This window comes from Vanacampus margaritifer, chromosome 1, assembly GCF_051991255.1.
Source record: "Vanacampus margaritifer isolate UIUO_Vmar chromosome 1, RoL_Vmar_1.0, whole genome shotgun sequence".
In the NCBI taxonomy this organism is placed as follows: Eukaryota; Metazoa; Chordata; class Actinopteri; order Syngnathiformes; family Syngnathidae; genus Vanacampus; species Vanacampus margaritifer.
In genome coordinates this window covers 21,696,889-21,720,697 of record NC_135432.1, presented here as the reverse complement: position 1 = coordinate 21,720,697, position 23,809 = coordinate 21,696,889, and the positions used below count along the sequence as shown (strand labels likewise).

Sequence of the window (23,809 nt, the reverse complement as noted above, 5' to 3'; positions counted from 1 at the left end):
ATAAAAGTGTGTTCAGTGTTTCGCAAATCATTGTGTGTGTTGTTCTGAAAACAGTGTGAAACTGACTTTGTGTTAATTGTGGTGAAAATCTGGTCTAATATTTTGCTCCTTCAGTGTAAGGTGTTGATAATTATGGAATTATTTTGGTTTTAGTGTTTATGCAATCGAAAAAAACTGTAAGATCTTTTTTTCCGACTAAAACATTTCCAGAAATCTTAATTTAGGCTGTTTGATTTTGTGCCTGTCTCATCAGATTTGCACTCTGAGGCGCCAGGGCCGGACTGCGTTCTCTACTGTGCCAGAAAATGCAGAACAAAAAGCACAGTCACTGTTTGTCCAAGAGGTAAAACCCACCACATGAAGCCTGCTATCACGTTGACTGTGCCTTCAAAGGCTGAAGAAGAGTCAACTGGATCAGAGAAAACATTGGCAATACAGACACATTGGCAAATGTTATCCTCGGATTGAACTTTTCCACTCTCAGTGAAATGCAAAGGAAGATGGGCGTTGTTTTTGATGCTACACATGTTTCAGCAGACTGTGCCGAGGTTGGTCTGGGTGCGGTCTGATCGTAAGTGCAAAAGCACGTTCTGCCGTAGTTTGTGCCAGAAATGACATCATAACCTGGAATACATGATACACATGGGAATGATTCCAGATTCCAGAGATTTTACCTCACTGCACATGTTATGCATTTACAGAAGAGATATATGAGTCTTCTTTTCAGTAGCCTTTTTGGTATGCATACATTTATTATTTATTTTATAATGCATATACCTTCACTTTGTCTCTCCACAGTGTATGAAAACATATAAGTCAGACTGGCATGTGGTCAACTACAAATATGAAGAATACTCTGGGGACTTCCGACAGCTTCCCAAGTGAGTCTATAGCTAAAGCTGGATGTTAGGTAAAATCTGTAAAACGTCATGTTCAGAGATGCACAGCCCAAGTTTACATGCCTTGCAAATGTTTTATCTCAAAGGTTTGAAGCACACAGGGAAATTTGTTGTTTTGGAGCTACAATGTAAAACACAATAGAGGAGGAACTGTTTATCAACCACTGACATACTATGCTATTCATAGACCATTGTTGATATCCTTTGTTACAGTTCAAAAGTGTTACTATTTCCCCAGTGTTTCAGTTGCAGGAACGCCAGAGTAGCAGCTGCTCCTCTCCCAAATTACAAATCAGCGTGAATAATAGTTCCAAACTAAAAGGAATTAATATGCAAAAGCCCAGCATTAAGACGGAGGAAATTGGCTTTCCAGATGTTAAGTGTCGAATTTCTGATATTGTAGAGGATAAGACTGGACAAACACTGGCCTTGGCCTTGACCTTATCCCCAGGGGAAGGACCACAAAACAAATACTTCCTGCACCAAGTGCCTTTGAAAATGTGAAATGTATTGAATAATTTTTGCATGTTGAGAAATAATTTAGAAATGTAATCCTTGTTGAAATTGTAGTCAAATGTACTCTTGCCTACAGTAAGGTATTAAGGCCTGAGAAGCTGGTCACTCACCTGTTTGAGGTGGATGAAGATGTGGAAAATGATGAGGTAATAACTCTTACAACGTTCTCCCTAACGAGACCACCCATAGAAACGTGCAATTGGATGTTCCTAAATTGATGAAGTTGTCGCAGCTTTAATAGCATCTTAAGATCACATTCAGCAGATTTGCCTAGTAACTGAATATGAATGGAAAATATAGTGCATGAATAGACTATGTAGCATGTCACGTGTTTGCTTTGAGTTGCTTTCTGAGTACTTTAGGACATTTTTGCAAATGCCTTCATGTGTTTGTTCGGCACTTCCTCCTGCAGGACACAGACTCACTTGGGTCTCACAAGGGAGGAGTGTCTAAACACGGCTGGCTGTACAAAGGCAACGTGAACAGTGCAATCAGTGTTACTATGCGAGTGAGTACCAGTACAATGTTCTCCACTGCGGGCGTTGTTATCTTGTGTAATCCACATTCCTGAGTAGGTCAATGGCAGGTATTCAGGCCTTAAAGATCAATACAGGCCGTTATTTTCTTTTTATCTTCTTACAGCTCATGTTAATATTTTTCCTGGCCTGCAACTTTGCTTGAAAAGGTTTGTCTCTACGCTGATGGTACGCTTAATGAGGCCTAGGTGAGGGTAATGGATTGGGGAGTTAAGGAACAGCACAAGTTGTTCCCTTTAGTTATGTTTGAAGATATTTGTTTCACATTCCTTACAGCAGCGCCATTAACATCATGCCGCAAATTGTCATTGTAGTCCTTCAAAAGGAGATACTTCCATCTGGCTCAGCTTGGAGATGGATCGTACAACCTCAATTTCTACAAAGATGAAAACACCTCCAAAGAACCTAAAGGGACCATCTTCCTTGACTCATGCATGGGGGTTGTTCAGGTTAGGATGCGAAGGGCTACACACACAAACACACGCACAAATTAACAATGCATATTGCTGTGATTATTATCTAGTTTGCATGGGTGTGAAATTGCATACTGAGCTGCCTATCTGTAATATTTTGGGAACTTTATTAAATTAAGGTAAATGCGAGGGACAAAGTATTGGAACCACTTCTCACTATGATGCAGTGCAGTTCCACACACAAGAAAAAAACTTCAAATCCAATCCAGCTTTATTTATAAAGCATTTTAAAAACAACATAAGTGCCATACAATCACAATAATGAAAACTTTGTTGAGGTAATACCAATCTGACAAAACTGAACTTTTGTAAAGATTGCATTTTTGTCAACCGCACACTTATGCAACCTCAACAACAGTAAACAAACACAAAAAAGCAGAGAGGAATTACGTAAAAGAAACCACAGTGCCTGTGGAAAATCAACCAATCAGAGACATAAGGCTTGGTGTCAATCATTTGTTTTGCACTGACAGGCACAGGCACACCCCTGAAGCTTTTGCGCCTGTTCGCTTGTTACCCCAGAAAGGCACCTTATTCCCAATTGAGTGCTACTGTAACACAAACTTTTTTTGTGTTGTTTATTTACTGATTTATTTTTGTCCGATGCCACAGTGTTTTGATTTTTGCAAAGACAGATGACTTTCCCCCCCATAGATCTTGTTTATCATGTACTATTGCCAATCAAACAAAATTTTACAATTTCAAGTCCTTTTATTATTTCTTATCTTGTTTTTCCAGAACAATAAAGTAAGGAGGTTTGGCTTTGAGTTGAAAATGCAGGATAAGAGCACATTCTTGCTGGCTGCAGAGAGTGAACTGGAGATGGAGGAATGGATCAGTACCCTCAACAAAATTCTCAATAGCAGCTTTGAACAGGCCGTGCAGGAGAAACATCACAGGGACTTACAAGGTGTTGTATGATTTTTATTTATGTTTTACACATTTGTCATGAGTTGTTTTTTGACTACATATCACTATGATCCATCCATACATCCATACATCCAAAAAAGGATTCCACCCCTGTCATCCATGTAAAACAATGGGTTAATAATAATGCCTTTGTCTTTTAATCACTGTACTTAGACTGAGACTGTACTGTACATGTCATTCTATTTTTATATAATGTCATCAACCAAAAGAACTCAAGTTGATCTTTTCCACAGATGAGGATGATGGAAAATCCGGCCTCTCCTCTGCGAGTTTTCAAGACAGTTTTCAGGTGGATTTTTTTCTTCCCTTCATTTACCAAGTAAACCTTCTCAACCACCAACATTATTTTGTAAAACAATTTAGAAAAATAATCATAAATGCTCATTACAAGAATATTGAAGCAATGGCAATCATAAACATGAAAAAGGAAGAGCACACAATTTTACTATCTGTACTTGAATTTTGTGACAGTTTGGTGTTTTGCTTTCTTTCTAGACGGCCAGAGATATTGAGTTTAAAATGCGGAGTGAAGCCAGGCTAAAGTTGTTTACATTGGACCCTGACACACAGGTGTGTAAAATCAAAAACAATGTCATGATTTACAGTTTTTTTTAATAATGGTGCTCTATTCACAGAAACTGGATTTTACTAGCATTGAGCCAGATGTGCATCAGTTTGAGGAGAAATTTGGGAAGACGGTCTTGGTCAGCTGTCATGATTTGTTGTTTAACCTGCAGTGCTGCATTGCAGAGAATGAAGAAGGACCAACGACTAATGTATGTTAACTTTATTGTAGTCTTTTGTCAATCGTATGCTTATTTAGATTTAATTTAATGATTTAGATTACTATAAATGTTATTTTTCCTTCATGAAAGGTGGAACCTTTCTATGTGGTTCTGTCCCTCTTCGACGTTCAAAACAGCAGAAAAATCTCAGCTGACTTCCATGTGGATCTCAACCACCCTTTGGTCCGACAAATGACACCCGACTCTGCTTGTGGCCACGATTTGCACATGAATGGTTGTAAGGGTGAGGATCCTTTTGGTAACCAAAGGCTGGCCAGTGGGTTTCCAGAGACAGCTCTCCAATACCCCAAACAGGGGGTGTTTTCAGTCACGTGTCCCCATCCTGAAATCTTCCTGGTGGCGAGGATTGAGAAAGTCCTCCAAGGGGGTATCACCCATTATACTGAACCCTACATGAAGAGCTCAGACTCCACCAAGGTGCCCAAATGACAATGACAGCATGTACCCATCTACTTCCTCTATTTATGTGGTTTTTCAGAAAAGTAATCTCCTGTCCTGATTAGATGGCTCAAAGGGTGCTGAAGAATGCAAAGATGGCCTGCAGCAGATTGAGCCAGTACCGGATGCCGTTCGCTTGGTCTGCAAGGTGTTTTTTTCCTCTCAACTCTGAACACTTCTAATTACATTACTCAAAAATGTTAGCGAATTTCTGGATGAACCTAAAATGCAAGACCTTGCCAGGTAAAGTTAATGCGACCTTCTCCAACAGTTTAAGTACTTTTTGCACAATTGCTGTTTTCTAAGGAGCTAAACGACAACATTCACAAAAGGAGTCCGATCCATCAAAATTTCAAAAGGTTGCAGCTAAATTTCAGCCTTGAGGCTTTGTTTAATTAATATCACTCGTGTTATGTGGCCTGTTTAGATCTCAGGTATAATTTTTCTGCATGGACTGTTACCATGGATGCCCACTCCACTTGATGTGCTACACGGCATGCAGAAATAAGTGTAATGGTGGTGAGGCAGGAGATGTCTTTCTGTCCGATTACTCAATGAATCCATAGGACAATCAGTAGAATACTAAATTCTGAAAATATTCATTACCCGCGACCCTGGAGCGTACTGTTGTTATCTCTGTCTCATGATATCAAAGTGTAAATAGCATGATAAAGAAGACTGTTTAAATATCAATTCTAATTGGACCAAGATACAGTAGGTGTTGTTCCATTCTGGAATCCATTACCACCTCAACTCAGAAACATAGACTCCTTTACACAATTTAAATCACAACTCAAAACACACTTGTTTAAAACGGCATATCCAACTTAATGTCATTCTGCACTTCAATACACCCCACCCCACCTCACTTGTGTTTTTTTTGTGTGTGTGTGTGGGGGGGTGTCAATAAACTGTATGGTGTCCTTGAGTGCCAAGAAAGGCGCCTCTAAACATGATGTATTATTATTATTATTATTATTATTATTATTATTATTATTATTATTATTATTATTATTATTATTATTCATGGATCAAACACTTATTGTGAATTTTGTCATTCAGCTCAAGTAGAGAACAGTAAGTTGTGCAAAAAGTAATGACATGTGGGACATGTGCATTTAAAGTTTTAGAGAAGGCCATTATAGGTTTACCTGCAAAGTTTATAGAGCATTTATGTTCATCCTGAAATTTCACCCGAAAGCCCAATATCCTTAACTCATAAGTATAGTCCATATGAAGACATCAGGCTCTTGTCTTTCAAGCATATTGTACAATTAGTGTGTAAATTGTGTGGGCCAAGGGTCGGCTAGATCAGGTGAGGCTCCCTATCCATCACTATTATGTTATAACAGTACATTCCCACATAATTTCTGTCTGACTTAATTTTGCACCTCAGCTACACACTCTTCATTGAAACCTGTGATGTGATTTCTCTTCGGCAATATGTATTCCTACAGGCCCGTTTTCAAAGATGCATCAGGAACTTTGGACAAAAACGCTCGCTTCTCAGCTCTTTATCGTCAAGACAGCAGCAAGTTGTCAGATGAGGACATGTTCAAACTTCTTACTGACTTTAGAAAGTAAGTTTTCCCCTTTGTGCTAATATCCCTGCAAGTTATTCTTACAGCTGTTTTCCATTCATTATTCTGTTCTCCCAACAGACCAGAGAAAATGGCTAAACTTCCCGTGCTGTTAGGCAATCTGGATGTAACCATTGATTGTGTCGCCCCGGATGTGACCAGTAAATCTTTTAAATATTGACATAAAAATAATTTAACCCTCAACCAAAATAAAATTAAGTATCTCTTGCTCCTTTATTGCAGATTGCCTCACTTCCTCCTACATCCCTTTGAGGAACTTTGAAGTAAATGGATCGAACAGTGTCGCTCTGGAGGTGGAGGAATTTGTACCCTCCATTGCCAAGTGCTCTCAACCCTTTACCATCTATAAAAATCACCTTTATGTATATCCAAAGCACCTGAAATATGATGGTCAGAAATCTTTTGCTAAGGTACACGCAGTATACAGACATTAGCAACATTTGACTGATTGGAAAGCTTTTGGATCATGTTCACCTATTCTGCTTTTAAGATTGCAAATCTACATCTAGGCAGGGTAGCAGCCTGTGATTCATTCATGAATACAGTGTTGATATTCACAAGCTTAGCCAATTATAAAGAGAACATCAGATTTTTCTCCATCTGTCCATGTACCTTCTTATTTGCCCTATTTTTATGGAAGTATGCAGTCATTTTTATATTCCCTAATATTTTCCCTTCACTGGTCTGCGAGATTTCAGTTTCCATTTCTACTCATTTTAGCTTTCAGTAGGATTCCCTAATGTGTCAGGTTGATGAGAATGTTTTTCCCCATTTTTTATTGAAGTAATTCTTCCTCAATATACTTCTTGTCTTCTCAGGCCAGAAATATTGCTGTTTGCATTGAATTCAAGGATTCTGACAAAGAAGAAGCCCAGCCACTAAGGGTATGTACTGTAAACACGATGATTTTTTTGCAGCTGAAATACTCTTGCCAGGCCAGGGAAAAACATCAAGAGAATTCATTGGCGTATGCGCAAGTTCAGAATTTGGTGTTTAAGTAATTCAACACAGTTGGATACATTGGCGATGTAGTAAATGCACACTTAATGGAAAAGTGGTTTAAGCAGAACTGGGAGTAAGTCACATACAGTATGTACAAGTCATAAGTAATTCTCATGACTTAGACTTCAAGTCTCATGCAAGTCCCAAATTACTGCGGCTAGTCGAATCCCTGCTAAATTTTGATCAAGTCAAATCTAGTCATTACTTGGTTTAAATTACAACAAACAATAACAACACTTAACACTTAAACTGAAATTGATGTAGCAACCTGTCTTTGTTGGCTTCAAGGTGAAGGATAAAGTTACTGTAGATATAGTACACAGTAAATTTGACTCTCTTTTGAGTGAGACCAAATAGATTCAGTTTTAGAGTAATATTTACATTCGGAAGAGAGTAAAATAAAGAATTGAAAATAAACAAATAAAAGTCACTCATGGGTTAGGGAAGCAACTCACAACCTTCAGCTTGGGAGACAGCCGATCTACTCCCTGAGCCACGCAGCTCCTGTGACTTTTTTTTCTTCAATTCTTTATTTTACTCTCTTCCAAGTGTAAATATTAGTCTACTCTAAAACGGAGTCTATTTGGTTCCGTTCAAACTAGAGTCAAATTTACTCTAAATAGAGTAAAATTTACAGAATTTACTGTGTAGTTGTGTCATTCTCTTCTTTCTGATTTAAATAAAATGAGAAGAACATCCTTGAATTCAAATGTAATTAACTTCTACACTATCTTCATGACATTTGCTTCATGTGATAGCATACGGATTGCCATGTATCTAGACACCACACAGCAAAACAACTTTTCTTTAAAAAATAAAACGCATGGCACAGTATTTGGAAAATGCAGATCAAATGTAAACAGGTAGGACTTGATGTGGTTAAGTGCAAGTCAAATCAAATCTCAGAAATACCAAGTTTTTCTTTCACAAGTTTTTTAGTTAAGCAAGTCCAAGTTGACGCCTTCTTCAAATAATCACATAAGTCATTTTTGCAGATTATTCAGGAAACACCAAAAAATTAACCATTTGTATCATGAGGCATAATCATGATTTAGGCAAAAAAATAAAAAAATTGCCAAAAAATGACAATTATTTTAAGAGGGTGACAAAGTGCTAAAATTGGCAACTTGTCCGACTCGCATCAAGTCATGTGACTCAACTCCTCGATGTCTGGCTATGAGCACACTAGAGAAGTGCGGTTGTCCTCCCTTGCTGTTTTGGGATTGACGTACTTTTGTATGCGACAATGCCTCCACTGAACATCCATCCATCATCATCATTCATTTTCACAGACTCAACAATGTTATATTGTACATTTTTACCGGGTTGAATACTTCACTTGAGGTTTTCGGATGAGTTTTTTCTTTATCTAGGTTATATCTTGAAGTATAATTTATGGAACCATGTGCTGCTGCTTTCTTTAATTCACCGCAGTGCATCTACGGCCGTCCTGGAAGTTCTCTATTCACCAAGCAAGCCTATGCAGCTGTTTTGCACCATCAACAGAACCCTGAATTCTATGACGAGGTTACATTTCCTCTTACTACAATTTATCACTCTAGTAATCTTTGTGTTGATGTGACAAGATAACACTGTTTTCAGTGCTGCTACTCGTCTACTCTGCAATATTATGACAACCAACATTTAGGAATCTCTTTCTTTCCCGCAACACAGATAAAGATAGAATTACCAACTCAACTGCACAAAAAGCACCATCTACTGTTTACCTTCTCTCACATTAGCTGTGACAGCAACAAGAAGAAGAAAGATGTGGTGGAGACCTCAGGTAGGCTGCTCCCAGCGCACTACATATTATTGTATTGATGAAAATATAGCCAAAAAAACTCTACAATTACTATTTAAGTAAGTCCTAGGGAAAATTTGGTCAAATCGGGCTTCAACATAGAACGGGACATTCTACCCAGATGGCAACATTTAGTTATTTTGTGACTTTACTAATTGGCTTTTTACTGGGTAACTTTTAGTCCGACTTTAAAGATATCATTGCCAGCAGTAAATGTCCTAGGATAAAATATGTGATGCAAAAATGACATAGTGGGCTGTATTATTTCGTTTATGGTCCAGACCAGAGAACCAAATTCCAAGTGTGAACACAAATGAAGTACATTGTATCTCAAGTGGTAAAAATCACTGTTTTGCAGATCAGATTTTGATACACTTAGCAACTTGTGACTACTAAATTGCATTGCTTGGTGGAGACAGTTGAACATAGTTTCTGCCTTTTTAGCTACATGTCACAATTATTCCCGATACAAGCTAGAATATATTTACATTAAAGACCCATTCATAACAATTAAAATATGCAATAAAGATCTCTTCTTCTTGCTTCTGCTGCCTGACATGTTATTTGTACAATGCTCCTTATTTTGGAGAATGGGTCACAAGAAAGAAAAGTAATGGTAGTGCTGTAGCAGTATCTATAAATAATTAAATAAATCTATACAATTGAAGAGCGCCATCATGAAAAATCCATAAGTTATAATGATGTTTTCTTCCCCCTTAGTGGCTATTGTGCATTTATATTCATGGAAACTGTTATCCAGAGAGGCCTGGTAAAAATGCATGCTGTATTCCTACAGTGGGCTCAGCATGGTGGCCACTGCTCAGAGATGGTAGGGTCAACATGACTGAACAGCAGCTACCCGTGGCTGCTCATTTGCCTGCGGGCTACCTCAGTTGCCAGGATGCTTCCGCGAAGGTAAAAAAATCAAATATTTGTAAAGGACATTTGGTATACGTAACAGATATATTTTTGTCTCATTCCTATTTGAAAGATCCAACTGGTATTGGATTGGGAGCTTTTACAGAGCAATTAGCATTATAACAAATAGTCATGTCATCGCAATCCATCATTTTTCATTGCAGCATTCTGGTTTGGATATTAAGTGGGTTGATGGAGGAAAGCCACTGTTCAAAGTCTTAACGCATCTTGTTTCCACAATTTACACACAGGTAGGCATCATGTAAATAAACACATAAGGGCGTCTCAATTCACCATGTTTGCTGGGTAGAGACTGTAATATCATTGTGTGAATGCTGAAGAGCAATTCTCAAAATGTTTTGTTTTTTATATTCCACATTTCCTGAACAACATTTACAATATTTTTACTTTACGTCATTCTACCACATTTCTCAACTGATTTAAACTATTCCAACTTCAAATTGTTCAGCGAATTGAGGACATATGATGTATGGTGCTTTAGCCAACATTCCACAATTTCCCACTTTTTCACAAAAAAATAAAATTAAAATAAAATCTCAAATCAGCAGATATTTTACATTTACTCTGTAATTTCTCAAACAGTTAAACCATTCAGCCAGTTCTGCTAATTAAAGACATATAAAGTTATCTATTGCCTTCCTCAAATGTCCACATTTTCACAATAAAAGTCTTTAAATATCTGACTACTTCTTCCACATTTCTTGACTGATTCAAACCATTCCAAGTACCACATTGTACATTTCAACAATTCAATTAATTCCATAGCATTTCAGTCCAGCTTCAACTCTTCAGCATTCATGCACAATTTAAACTGAAATTTCATTCTTTGGTTTCTTACATAATAATTTGTAATTCATTTAGGATCAACACTTGCACAACTTCTTCCACCACTGTGAAAGCATGAAAATGTCCGAACAAGCATCAGAGGGCGGGCTGGTGAAATTCCTAAAGGTTACATACTGCATTTAATCTTTTACAGGAAAACAACATTCACAATGTATTCGTATCTTATTAAATGCCATCTACTACTCCCTTCCCTGCCAGAGTCTCCATGCCGTGGAAGGTCATATCATGGTCAACTTTCTTCCCACCATCCTCAATCAGCTGTTTTGTGTCCTCACCAGGGCTTCACATGAAGATGTAGCTGTCAATGTGACCAGGTGAGACCACCACTACCAGCACAATGGTATATACAGTATCACACTTTTGTTTCCCATTTAACAATATGGTTATCACTTTCTCTTTAGGGTAATGGTGCACATTGTAGCACAATGCCATGAAGAGGGGCTTGAGCATTACCTGAGGTCTTATGTCAAGGTAATTTGTATTCTGTATACAGTGTAAACAATGGCTATGTTTTCTCCAATAAAAATCAGGAAATAAATTTTTGGGGGGTCTTTCCTTTATACAGTTTGTCTTTAAACCAGAGCCAGATTTCTCCAATGATGAAAACAACGTTCATGAGGAGCTGACAAAAGCCATGACAGCAATTTTGAAGCCATCCACTGATTTCTTAACAAGCAATAAGTTGCTGAAGGTAAACAACACTCATGGATCGGCTAGCGGTACTTTTAAGTCTAACTTCCACAGGTATAAATAACAATTTTCAAAGCTTTGAAGTGGCATATATGATGGAAAACAATGGTCCAATTCGCCAGTATGTTTGTAAGGATTTTACTTAAACAAAAATAAATATAATGAGATTTTACTTTGTTTTACAGCACTCTTGGTACTTCTTTGAAGCGTTAGTCAAATCAATGGCTCATTATCTTACAGAGAGTTGTCGAGTCAAAGTAAGTCTTTTTTTCACTTGGGGAACCAAAAAATAGAAACTGTTTTTATTTAATTTCTTCTCTTGGTGCAGCTGTCAAGAAACCAACGTTTTTCTGCCTCCTTCTACCATTCCGTGGAGATCTTGGTCAATATGCTGATGCTTCACATCACCCAGAAATACAAGGACAACCTGGATGCGGCGCGCAATGCTAATCACTGCCTGGCAGTTTTCATTAAGGTTCGTTTCACACCCAGAATCTGCAATAAACCATCTATCTTCCTTGTTCGATATTCCCAGCAGGATTGAGATCAATTTGTCAATGTTGAAAACATTGCCTTCATTGTTTCTATTCTCCCATCAGCGCTGCTTCACCTTTATGGACCGTGGATTTGTGTTCAGGCAGATCAATAATTATATGAATTGCTTCATACCTGGCGACCCCAAGGTTTTGAAATGCAGCTTTTTCAGACTTTAATTTGTTAACCTCCTTTAAAGCCACACACTCTAAGATGGCTCCTATTTTTCTTCCAGACTTTGTATGAGTTTAAGTTTGAGTTCCTGAGAATTGTGTGCGACCATGAGCATTACGTCCCTCTCAATCTTCCCATGCCATTTGGAAAAGCACGCATACACAGGTTCCAAGGTAAGTTTGATTACTCACTACTCTCATGAGACTCTCATGACTATCAAGAGATGGAGTGGCATTGCTGTTCATAGCAGGGTTGTAATCGATTTGGATTTTTCATTATTGACTTTTGATTTTTATTTTTAGTTAGTTTTAAGAGTGGGCTCATTAGTTTTTATTTTTTCAGTAATTGTTAGTAAAATTTTTGTTTAGTTTCAGCTACTTATTATTATTGTTATTATTTTTAAGGAACTCTTACTTTTATTTTATTTTGTTAACAAAATTGTTATTTCAATTTTAGTTTGAGCTATTTAATTTGCTTTCGTTAACTGTGGTTCATAGATTTTCAGCTGGACTACTCACTGACTGATGACTTCTGTCGAAATCACTTCCTGGTGGGTCTGCTCCTGAGGGAGGTGGGCAGCGCCATACAGGAGAGCCGAGAAATTCAGCAGATCGCCATCCAGGTGCTGAAAGGGCTGATGATTAAACACGCATTTGATGACCGCTATGCTGCCAAAGTGAGTGTCCAGCTCGTACGTTATTCAAATTTAGTAGTCAGGAAAATAGGTTACAAACCATCAAAAATTTTTGATACGTTCAACTCCACTATCAAAGCAAAGTTTTAATACAGATTTACTGTTGTATTACACCTTTTACAGTAGAGTGATTGCAAATTAATGCTAATGCTAGAGCAGCGGTGTCAAACTCATTTTTGTGGCCTGCCACATTGTATTTAAGGTTTCCCTAAGAGGGCCATTATGACTGTTAACCCAACCCACATACAGCAAATGTATGATTTCCTCGTATTATCACATATACACAACTAGTTAATGGTTAACTACTTTTGAAATCAAAAGCAAGTAAAAAAATAAAAATAAATTTCTGCTCAAGAGGTATTTGGTAGTCTAAATAATATTTAGGAATCAATTGCACTACAGCTACAGTTCCATTTTGTCTCAGAACAGCTACAGTAATTTACACGTGCATGTTTCTCAGTTTTGTGCATGGATTATTTGAAATATCACCACGGAGACAGAAACTGTCCCCCAATTTTGAAATGACCCATATAATAACCTCCATTCCAGAGCCATCAGGCCAGACTTGCCACCCTCTACCTGCCCTTGTTTGGCTTACTACAGGAGAACGCCCACAGGCTGGAAAGCAAGGACTTCATCCTCCCAAGCCACCACAATGTAAGTCTGACATCTGGTGGTATCATAGGGAACTGCAGCTAGAAGCACAGTATCACTTCATTGTTGAAAATGAACAAAATAACTATTTTCCACAACACTGCAAATCATTTTTTATTATCCAAGCCATATTCCACACTGCTTATCCTCACTGGGGTTGTGATTGAGTTTAAGTTTATCTCAGCTGACTTTAGGCCAGAGGTACATCCTGAAGTAGTCAGACCTGAGGCACACACAAGACCAAGTCGCCCTTCAGTTACACTTTGCACAGTAAAATAGAATGGATAGGTGTGCCTGTAATTTCCCTACATAATTCTTAAGTCTTGCCATGTGCCTTTTAACTATAACTATTGAGTTTTTCTTTTCACATAACCCACGGCTTCAGAATTTTAAAATGTATTTTGCTCCAAACAACAAACAAAAATGTGATGACAAAAAGTGTAGCTTCTTCGGAGTTAATTATAAACAGACTGTGCTTCCGCATTGTGATTATTATGAGCAAAATGAAATTTACTTTGAATTTGACCAAAAAATAAATAAATCATTTTACTCTGTTAAAACAACAACAAAAATGAATAAAGGCTGTAAACAAATGTCAGGAGTGATCATTTTAAAATTTGGCTTTTGTCCTTGTTTAGGAAAAGAGCCCTTCCAATAATTTCCCTGATTACATTTTCTTGCCTATTTTGTTGTGTTTTGTTGCCAGAAACCGAGAGAGGAATCACTGGTGGTGAACTCTCTGATGAGCCCCCAAAAGCATAATATGTACATAGACGGTGCTCTTCACAAAGATGTTTTTGGAGCAAGTGAGTTCCTTCAACACCATCTCACCTAAGATTCATTGTATCTTCTGGATTTGGCTGCACACAATGATTTTACATTCACAATACTCCCTTTGTACCTTTTACAGCTTTGGGAACATACTAACATCTGTATCAGTTTAGCCAGGAAATAGTACAGTTAGTTACCACGGATTCCAGTAATTAGGCCTATATTTAAAGTCCCTGTAAAATGAAAATAAATACAGTATGTCTTATGAATCTGACACACCACCGAGAAGAGTTATTAACAGCCGAAAGAATGACATTTAGAGTTTTCTTATTGTAGTCAGTTTAACACTATAGCGCCACAATATCTGTAGTTTTTGAATTTACTTTAGCCGATCTTTACGAGTAGTTTTCTCAGACAAAACAACCAGACTTCTGATAATTACCAAGCACTCACAGATAAAAATACATATTGAATCTTTTAGGCCACAATATTTTGTAAGTGGGCTGCCTTGGAACATTTTTACTGTATGACATGTGAGAGTGCAGATATTTCTCGATGCAGACTTTCATGTCGCTATGCACTGACCCTTATTTGTCACTGCAGCCTTTCCTCAAAGTTCCACTCCCAATGTTGGTTCAGTTCACCTTGCAGACTCTAGAGGCTCCCTGATCTCCACCGACTCTGAAAGCAGCCTGCTGGAAAAGAGTTGTGACAGGGTACACATCCTGGACAAGGTAGATAGTGAATAACACACTGCATTTTTGTTGTTGTTCAAAACACATACTGTGTCAGAACATTTTTATTACATTTCTTTGCACCTTGCACATAAAAAGCTCCCATAACCCTTCTTCTTCAACGTCTCAACACCACAAGCAGAAATTGAGAAGGAGTCACTTGGTCAATGTCCTATGCGATTGGCTGGTGACTAGTCCCAGGTGTACCCCACTGGATAAGCTCCAGCACACCCCTGACACAAATGAGGATAAAAAGGAGAATTCTAGTGGTGCATTAAATAATAAATGCCTAAATACATTTTTGTTGTATTTAACTTTTAAGTTAAATAAATTTTTGTTTAATCTCTAAGAACTGCTTGTTTCTATACATGTATTCAGGTATTTCTTTATTTAACCTTTGTATGCAATACATTGTAAGTGAATCAATATTTATGTAGCCTACAGTTTTTCATATTTTACTATTGTTAAGCATGGTCTCTATCAACCTCCTCTTCTGCTTCCACGAGCGTCATGGAGGCCAGACTAGCCCTAAGATGCAGATGGTTAGAGACCAAAAGTATTCTGACCAACCGCCAGCAATGTGTGCTTTCTACCCCCCCCCCCCCTCCCCAGCCCCACCCCAGAATGTTCCCCATGAAGTTGCCATGTTTGCTTTAAACTAGACATATGGTTACATCAATTTCATTTAGCCTCCTTTTTTGTTTTGTTTAAAAAAAAAATCGCAGCAAATGAGCTGCAACTGTTTTTACGTCTGTGTGTGGGTTTCGAGTAAAACTGCATTTTTAAGAGTCAATTTCCTCACTTCCTCAACTGTCTAGAGTTTAACTTTACGTTCTCACTCTCTTTTTTATCAGAACCACTCGGCTTCAAATCTGGGAAGTTCCGTGCTGCGTTGTGATAAAATGGACCGAGATGAGAGCAAAAGCCTGCTCATGTGCTTTCTGCATATCCTCAAAAGCATGTCAGAGGGTATGTCTATTTCTTTGTAGTATCACCATTTACACAAAAATACAATTCTCTCATAAATTGTGTGTGAATAATATTGCTAAAGTGAAATCCCAAGGAAAGAGCTGAAGATACTTAATGTCTATAGTATCTCATCTAGGTGCTGTGAGTAGTTTCTGGATAACTGGACAATAACTGAACTTAAAGACAGCTTACAGTACTCAGTAGCAATGCAGTAGGTGAAAACTGATTTAAAAAAAGAATATGGTGTGTTTTTTATTTTTATTGAACTGATAACTCCCTGAAAACGATAGAGGAGTTGCAGTATTTGGGTTATTCTAGAATCATAGGACATTTTCTGTCCCCTCCTCTCACGCATTAGTCTTAGTATTATGACAGACTTTGGTTTGGGGGAGGAGATACATAATTGTCGATGGCTGTTTGTACAAATGGTAGTTTTTCCTGGTCATGTAATATTTGGGTATCATATGTTCAAAACTGGGCAGCACGGTGGCTGACTGGTTAGCACGTCCGCCTCCCAGTGCAGAGGACGTGAGATCGAGTCCGGGCTTCGGCCTTCCTGGGTGGAGTTTGCATGTTCTCCCCGTGCTTGCGTGGGTTTTCACCGGGTACTCCGGTTTCCTCCCACATTCCAAAAACATGCATGGCAGGTTAATTGAACTCTCCAAATTGTCCCTAGGTGTGAATGTGAGTGTGGTTGTTCGTCTCTGTGTGCCCTGCGATTGGCTGGCAACCAGTTCAGGGTGTACCCCGCCTACTGCCCGAAGCCAGCTGGGATAGGCTCCAGCACCCCCGCGACCCTAGTGAGGAAAAGCGGCCAAGAAAATGGATGGATGGATGGATGTTCAAAACTGTTGCAATTTAAATATGACTGACCTTGAATTGGATATAAATGCATGGGGAAAAAAACAAGCATGAGAATAGTCTAAACAATAGCATCTTATGTGAATCGTTGTGGCCATTTGCAGTGTTTCATACAGTAAATCAGATTTTCATGTAGTTGCTACGGGATACATTCACAATCACACACAATAAGACCATCAAGTATATAACAGTTCACTTTTATTACCGTCAGATGCCCTTTATGCATACTGGAACAAAGCATCATCTTCTGAGCTAATGGACTTTTTTACACTACTCGAGTAAGTATGACGCCATAGCATACAATACTGCATACACCCACCCAGAGCTCATGTTTTATTTCATTTGGTCCAATCTGCAGAGTCTGCCTTCATCAGTTTAGATACATGGGGAAGCGAGTCATTGTCAGGTGGAGTAAATATGTTTTTTAGTATCTGTTGAAATGTAACAAAATGTCTATTTTTATGATTAAACAAGCGTTTCCTTTGAGTCCTTTTAATCCTTTTGCTTCCGTCATTACTGCTGCTGGCCAACTATTGATATGGTTAATGTTATGACCCTTAACCACTCCTGCATGGGTAAAAGTGCACTAACTTTGCGTGATGCTTCTTTTTATTACATCATTTCATTCTCTTACTACGCATCTGGTTTCAGTAAAAGCAAATTGACTTCTGACGTACGTTTGTTTTGCTGCCAGCAGGAGTCATGAAACGGCAATGCCTGTGGGTCCAGACAGGAAGTCCTTGACCCTGCCGGTGTCTCGTAACAGGGCAGGGATTCCGCATGCCCGTTTCCAACAGCTTGGGACATTGGAGAATTCGCACACGCTCAACAATAGTACGATTCTACAATTGACATATTCGTTTAAACGCTGCCCCCGCGGACTCTCACTGGGCACCCTTAATACAGTAAAACTTCGTATTTTAGAGGGGCCTTGCACTACACTAACAGAGTAGACAGATTTGTGAGCACTTATTGTGACTATAGAAAAAGTATTAGATCTTTGAGTTCTCATGTGCTTATATAATTTTGTTAAGTATACTGTAGTTGTATATGAGAAAGGATTTTTTTTTTTTTAGTAGCAAGCGGAAACTATTATCGTCTAAGGTTAGAAACCCGTGCGAAAAGAGGGGAAAAAAGTCATTACTGTGCATTATTTCTCTAATCAAACAAGCTCTTAAATAATAATGGTAGTCAGCAAGACTTATAATAACACTTATCTTCCAAGGAATATTGAGTAATCACGTTTCACATATATGGCTATAATAAATCGAGCGTGTGTTGTTGCCATCAGTGTACTTCCTTACAGAAGCCGATGTGAACAGCCAATGTTTGCTGGAGGCCAACGTGTCCACAGAGGTGTGTCTGACTGTGCTCGACACACTGAGCATTTTCATTATGGGATTCAAGGTACAGTATTTGCAGCGATGACTTGTAGATACAGTGAATGCAATCACTTTAGGAAACAAAGCAAAGTATGATGATAAATATTTGTTTTAATGGAAAAAACATTTGAACTCAGTTGAAAAATAAATTCAATCAAAAATACCCCTCTTACAGTATATCAGTTGACGTAATGTAGCCGCGTTGAAATGTAATCACTTTTACTGTATTATCTTTGCCACATCCAATATGTTCACACGTGCGGTTTCCTCCCTCAGAGCCAGCTGAACTCAGATCTTGGCCACAACCCACTGATGAAGAAAGTATTTGAGGTGCATCTGTGCTTTCTGCAGATCCCTCAGTCTGAGGCTGCTCTCAGGCAGGTCTTCGTCTCACTGAGGACTTTTATCTACAAGGTGAACATTCTTGATTAGAATGCCTGTTGATATTTCAAGTACACTACAGTATATGGGGAAAATGTCTCTTTTATGGATGAAGGAAGGAATGATTGGATAATCAATAACTGTTTGGACCAGGCTTTTTGGTTCCCTCACAGTGCAGCATGAATGCTAACGAAAGCATGCTTGAATGAATTTAGTGTGAAAAGAACTCGACAGCCCTGACCTAAAGCCTATAAAATACCTTTGGGATGAACTACAATGGTGTTTGGAGAATAGTTATTGCCTCAGATGCATCATGAATGACCACAGATCCGCATTTTCTTCCCTTGCTGTTGGTGTATTGGCCTGGTGTCCCCATAACTATGCCAATTTTTTGTAACCTGTGCCTCAAATTGCCTTTACGAGGTGTGTCAAAAGTAGCAGGACTGACGTCACAAAATATCTATTTCAAATCCAAACTATAACTATAGGGAGTTTTCCCCTTTGAAATAATCCCCCGGCAGTCAACACACTTTCCCAGCCTTCCATGCCAACCCTTCAGGCACTCCTGTAAGGGTTCTTTTCGGCATCTTCGGCATCTCCGTCGTAACAGCCATCTTGATGTGATCCACGTTTTAAAAACAGGTCCCCTCAATGACCTCCTTGAGCTTGGAAAGGAGAAAGAAAAATCGCACACAGCTAGGTTGGGCAAGATGGGAGGTTGTTCCAACATAGAAATATTCTTCTCCGCCAGGAACTGTCCGATGCTCAGGGCAGTGTGTGGTGAAGCAGCCCCAAGATACTTTGCTCGTAGGATTTCTTCAAAGGCGTGCTGGTTGATGGTTTGGCAAGCACCAGAGGGGATTCTTTTGCGGCACTAGTCCTGAAACTTTTCTGACACCCCGTTCTTTGCAGGTTCCTGTAAAATGTCATTTTCTCATCCACATATCCTCCAGTTCCCCTGCACGTTCTTCGACGGCCGGGCCGACATGTGTGCCTCCTTATGCTATGAGATCCTGAAGGGTTGCAACTCCAAGCTGAGCTCCCTGCGCAATGCCGCCGCCAATCTCCTTTACATCCTCATGAAGAGCAACTTCGACTACACCGGACGGAAATCGTTTGTCAGAAGCCATCTGCAGGTATCTGTTTCGGATGAAAAGGATTCTTGGTTCATACAAGCGGTGTTTGTATCTCAGATTGGTGTGCTCTGCATTCTGCTCAGGTGGTAATCGCTGTCAGTCAACTGATCGCTGATGTCATCGGCATCGGTAGCACGCGTTTCCAGCAGTCTCTGTCTATCATTAACAACTGTGCAAACGGCGATCAAAGCATCAAGGTCAGCGGTGGGTTGGTGATGGCTGACACTTAAATGAAATCAGCTTTGTTTTTATGGCTTTGCACACAACCAATTCAAACAGCAGATAAAAAAAGGTTAATAAAACACACAGTCTTAAAGTACATGCTGTCCAGCCTCCTGGCGCACAAATGCAAGAGAAGTCAGGATTTTTACATGTCATGAATTCTCATTAACCTGGTGACTGGCTTGCAACCATTCTATGGTGCAGTCCATCTTTGGCCCAGAAAATCAGCTGGGATCAGCTCCGTCTTACCTGTGACCCTAGTAATGTGTAAAATGGATGAAGTTCATTTTAGTTCATGTCACTTTAGGCAGGTCCCTTCAGTTCACCTAATGATAGTTTAGTTCAGATTGTTTTGTTTACTTTACTTATCTTAAGTTCAGTCCACAGTCAAAGCAACTTTTTAAAAATTTAATTTCAGTTCACATAATATGCCCTGGTTACTTGACTTGTGTTTACTAGGGCTACGTTTAAAAAAATAAAATAAAATAATCGATATGGAATTGATTTTCCTTTTCGAGCCTGATATCAATTCATAAAACCATTGATCGATTATTTTCATATCTCTTTTTCTCATAAATTCATAAGAAAATAGAATTTTAGTCATTTTTTTTTGTATTTTACTGTTTTCTTGAAATTTACTGTTCACATGAATTTAAAAGTATTTTCTTACATTTATTTTTAAAAAACGAACTTACTGCATTTTAAGACAATTCTGAATCTTTTTAATTCATATTTACAATTATTGAATTAGAATTATGAAAAACAAATCATCTCATCGTTGCTGTTGCAATGTTTGTGTAACACTTAAGTGATTATAAGACGTTACTTTCATTGATAAACTAAATCATTTAACCAGTTACTGCCTCCGCAAAATAAAATTTTGAATTTAATGTTTGTGTAGTTTTTAATCATCTCCTTGATATTTAAGAAGAATTGATGTTCCATTATTAATCAATATCGGATTGAAGTGAAATGAATCGAATTGAATTGGAAAAAAACAAAATATAATCAAACTGAACTCTTGTGAATCAAAATCGAATTGATTCATGGAATGAGAATCAATAACTAGCCCTAGTGTTTACCTGACAGTAGTTGAATGTGCACCGCTGTGTTTTCCAGCACACTGCGTTCCCGTCAGATGTGAAGGACCTGACCAAACGAATCAGAACAGTGCTAATGGCCACGGAGCAAATGAAAGAGCACGAGAACGACCCCGAGATGTTGGTGGACCTCCAGTATAGTTTGGCCAAGTCGTACACAAGCACGCCAGAGCTCCGCAAGACCTGGTTGGACAGCATGGCGCGGATCCACAACAAGAATGGCGACCTCTCAGAGGTGCTTTCACAAAAAAGAAGAGAAACTGAAGAACAACATTTTTGACTTGTATTATGAAGCTGTTTTGTCTGCTCTCCTCTCAGGCAGCTATTTGCTACGTGCATGTTGCAGCTCTAGTTGCTGAGTATTTGTGGAGGAAAGGTGAGCTTGCTCCTTTGCTCAACATTTTTATGACCCTGTAGATTACACAAGTACAGAAAAGAACAGGCCCCACTCACGTTTGCTTCCCTCTATTTATTTGTAAGGAATGTTCAAGCATGGCTGCTCAGCATTTCGCGTCATCACTCCAAACATTGATGAAGAGGCAGCCATGATGGAGGACGTAGGGATGCAGGACGTACATTTTAACGAGGTGTGTAGTCTACGTGTCACTCCAAAGCCCTGACGCAGCATTTTTTTCTACATTATCTCACGTGTCACCTAATGCCTGTGCACTATTGCCCTTATCTCTGTCGAGTGTTCATTGTTCTGTGAAATTATGATGGGAAACTCAAAACAGACTTTGACACAGGGTGTGGTTCATGTGTTGTTGCACACACTTCTGGCGCTGTGTCAACCACACCTCAGTGTACAATTCAGACAAAGATTACAATTAAAAACGTCAATAAAATGTTATTTGTACAGGAGGTGCTGATGGAGCTGTTAGAGGAGTGTGCTGATGGTCTTTGGAATGCAGAGCGCTATGAGCTCATTGCTGATGTCTACAGGCTCATCATTCCCATCCATGAAAAACGCAGAGATTTTGAGGTACACAATTTTAGCCCTATTGTGAGGGCGGACACAAATGGACTCTTACTGTACTCCTATTTTGGACAGTTCAAAAAACAGAAGGAATCACACTATGCAATTCATAATTCTACAATGGGCATGGTAGCTGAGGTAAATATTCTCAAAATCGTCCAACATCTTTCAAGATTTATTGTTCAGTAGTGACCACCCATAGATCAAAAAATGTGTTTTCTTCTGAGCTTAGTTAATTAAAAACACACTGCTTGTTTTATGGGTACATTTTCCCCCCTAAGACGTCTAAGCAGGGGGCATGTTATGCACTATTATTTACCAATACAATGTCGGTAAAGCATGCAAATACGCATGTGATATGATGTAAAGATGACATTCTGCTTTAGCCAGGCCCATTCCTTCCCCCCATATGCAGCACTTACAGTATACAAATATAAATACAGTCATCCCACCATTCATCTTTTCCTTTAACAAATCCATTGAATGATGGTAGCACAGCACCGTTTCTGTCAGTTTTGATCCAAAATCTGAATTGCAACTGGAATCAAGAGCCCCGTTGACTTCAACAAATATCGGTTTCAAAAGGACAGCACAGTGAGCCTCACCCCAAAAAGGTTTGGGTTTGTATCCTGGGTTGCTTCTGACCTTTCTGTGTAAACTTACACTGGCTTTAAAAAGTATAAACATCCTTGTTTAAATGCCATGTATTTGTGATATTAAAAAAACAATGACGACACATTCCAAAACCTTTTTTCCACAAAAATCTGGCATTTGAACAAGGGTGTGTTGACTTCTTATATCCACTGTGTTGTAAAAACATATACTGTTGTACTTGCTTTCTGCTATCGGCCTCTGTGGGTCAGCGCTGTGATTGAGTGGTGATAAGTCCAGTGTCAGTCCTACGTCAGCCAGTATAGAATCCAGCTCCCCTGTGCCCCAGGACAGAATAATTGGTACACAACATGGACAGACCACTCCATTCTAAGATATGTGAGGTAGACAGAGACTGGCTGAATTTAAAGCCAGTCTTTAACATGTCTGTTGCTCTTGACAGGCCAGACAATTCTTATTACTACTAATCAGCAGCCTCTTCATTATGCTTACTATTTAAAATGATTACCATGAACAATACTGAGCTCTCCAGAAAAAATAAATAAAATAAAATAAAATGATTACCATCACAAACGAACTCAAACATATAAAGCATATAATGAAACTAAATCAATACATTGTTGTGTTTTGGTGCTGCAGAAACTGACACACGTGTATGATACCCTCCATCGGGCCTACACTAAAGTTTTGGATGTGATGCATACTGGCAAGCGTCTGCTGGGTACATACTTCAGAGTGGCCTTTTTTGGACAGGTAATGCACTATCCCATTCCAACTCCGCTGTAAGTGGGCAGAGGTTGTATACAACCTATAGGCGTGTCGTCATGTCTTTTTATGACACTTGGGCGTGCTTAGAATTGAACGGCACAAAATAGAATTGTAATAGAATGATCACCTCTCACTTTCATGTAGGGCTTTTTTGAGGATGAAGATGGCAAAGAATACATCTACAAGGAGCCAAAGTTCACACCTCTATCTGAGATTTCACAGAGGTTGTTGAAGCTCTACTCGTACAAGTTTGGTCAAGAGAATGTCAAGATCATCCAAGACTCAGGAAAGGTAGAGATGCACTAATAAACAGATGAGCCTCACTGATTGTTGTGTAGCGTACTTTTCAGCCATAAGTCAG

The 23,809-nt window shown here is 38.8% G+C and overlaps 1 protein-coding gene across 4 annotated transcripts in view; it reads left to right on the top strand.

The window, feature by feature from the left end:
- The window catches only part of LOC144062112 (dedicator of cytokinesis protein 9-like), a 37,702-nt gene that overhangs the window by 8,238 nt on the left and 5,655 nt on the right, over positions 1–23,809 (top strand). Inside the window, exons 3-47 of one of the 4 annotated variants that reach the window (XM_077583081.1) lie at positions 254–343; positions 799–881; positions 1,492–1,561; positions 1,828–1,923; positions 2,266–2,400; positions 3,163–3,334; positions 3,588–3,643; positions 3,850–3,924; positions 3,990–4,130; positions 4,230–4,577; positions 4,664–4,746; positions 6,056–6,178; positions 6,260–6,339; positions 6,422–6,609; positions 7,018–7,083; positions 8,636–8,728; positions 8,876–8,987; positions 9,802–9,920; positions 10,088–10,174; positions 10,806–10,895; positions 10,989–11,104; positions 11,192–11,261; positions 11,356–11,481; positions 11,666–11,737; positions 11,809–11,955; positions 12,080–12,163; positions 12,250–12,361; positions 12,686–12,864; positions 13,432–13,539; positions 14,243–14,342; positions 14,911–15,041; positions 15,896–16,010; positions 17,083–17,149; positions 17,230–17,277; positions 17,569–17,705; positions 18,163–18,278; positions 18,530–18,667; positions 19,588–19,770; positions 19,854–19,967; positions 21,112–21,327; positions 21,411–21,468; positions 21,573–21,679; positions 21,952–22,074; positions 23,320–23,433; positions 23,593–23,739. In XM_077583081.1, the coding sequence (XP_077439207.1) occupies positions 254–343; positions 799–881; positions 1,492–1,561; positions 1,828–1,923; positions 2,266–2,400; positions 3,163–3,334; positions 3,588–3,643; positions 3,850–3,924; positions 3,990–4,130; positions 4,230–4,577; positions 4,664–4,746; positions 6,056–6,178; positions 6,260–6,339; positions 6,422–6,609; positions 7,018–7,083; positions 8,636–8,728; positions 8,876–8,987; positions 9,802–9,920; positions 10,088–10,174; positions 10,806–10,895; positions 10,989–11,104; positions 11,192–11,261; positions 11,356–11,481; positions 11,666–11,737; positions 11,809–11,955; positions 12,080–12,163; positions 12,250–12,361; positions 12,686–12,864; positions 13,432–13,539; positions 14,243–14,342; positions 14,911–15,041; positions 15,896–16,010; positions 17,083–17,149; positions 17,230–17,277; positions 17,569–17,705; positions 18,163–18,278; positions 18,530–18,667; positions 19,588–19,770; positions 19,854–19,967; positions 21,112–21,327; positions 21,411–21,468; positions 21,573–21,679; positions 21,952–22,074; positions 23,320–23,433; positions 23,593–23,739 (5,235 nt within the window). The other 3 variants (XR_013296338.1, XR_013296339.1, XM_077583097.1) reach the window with 3 other exon arrangements.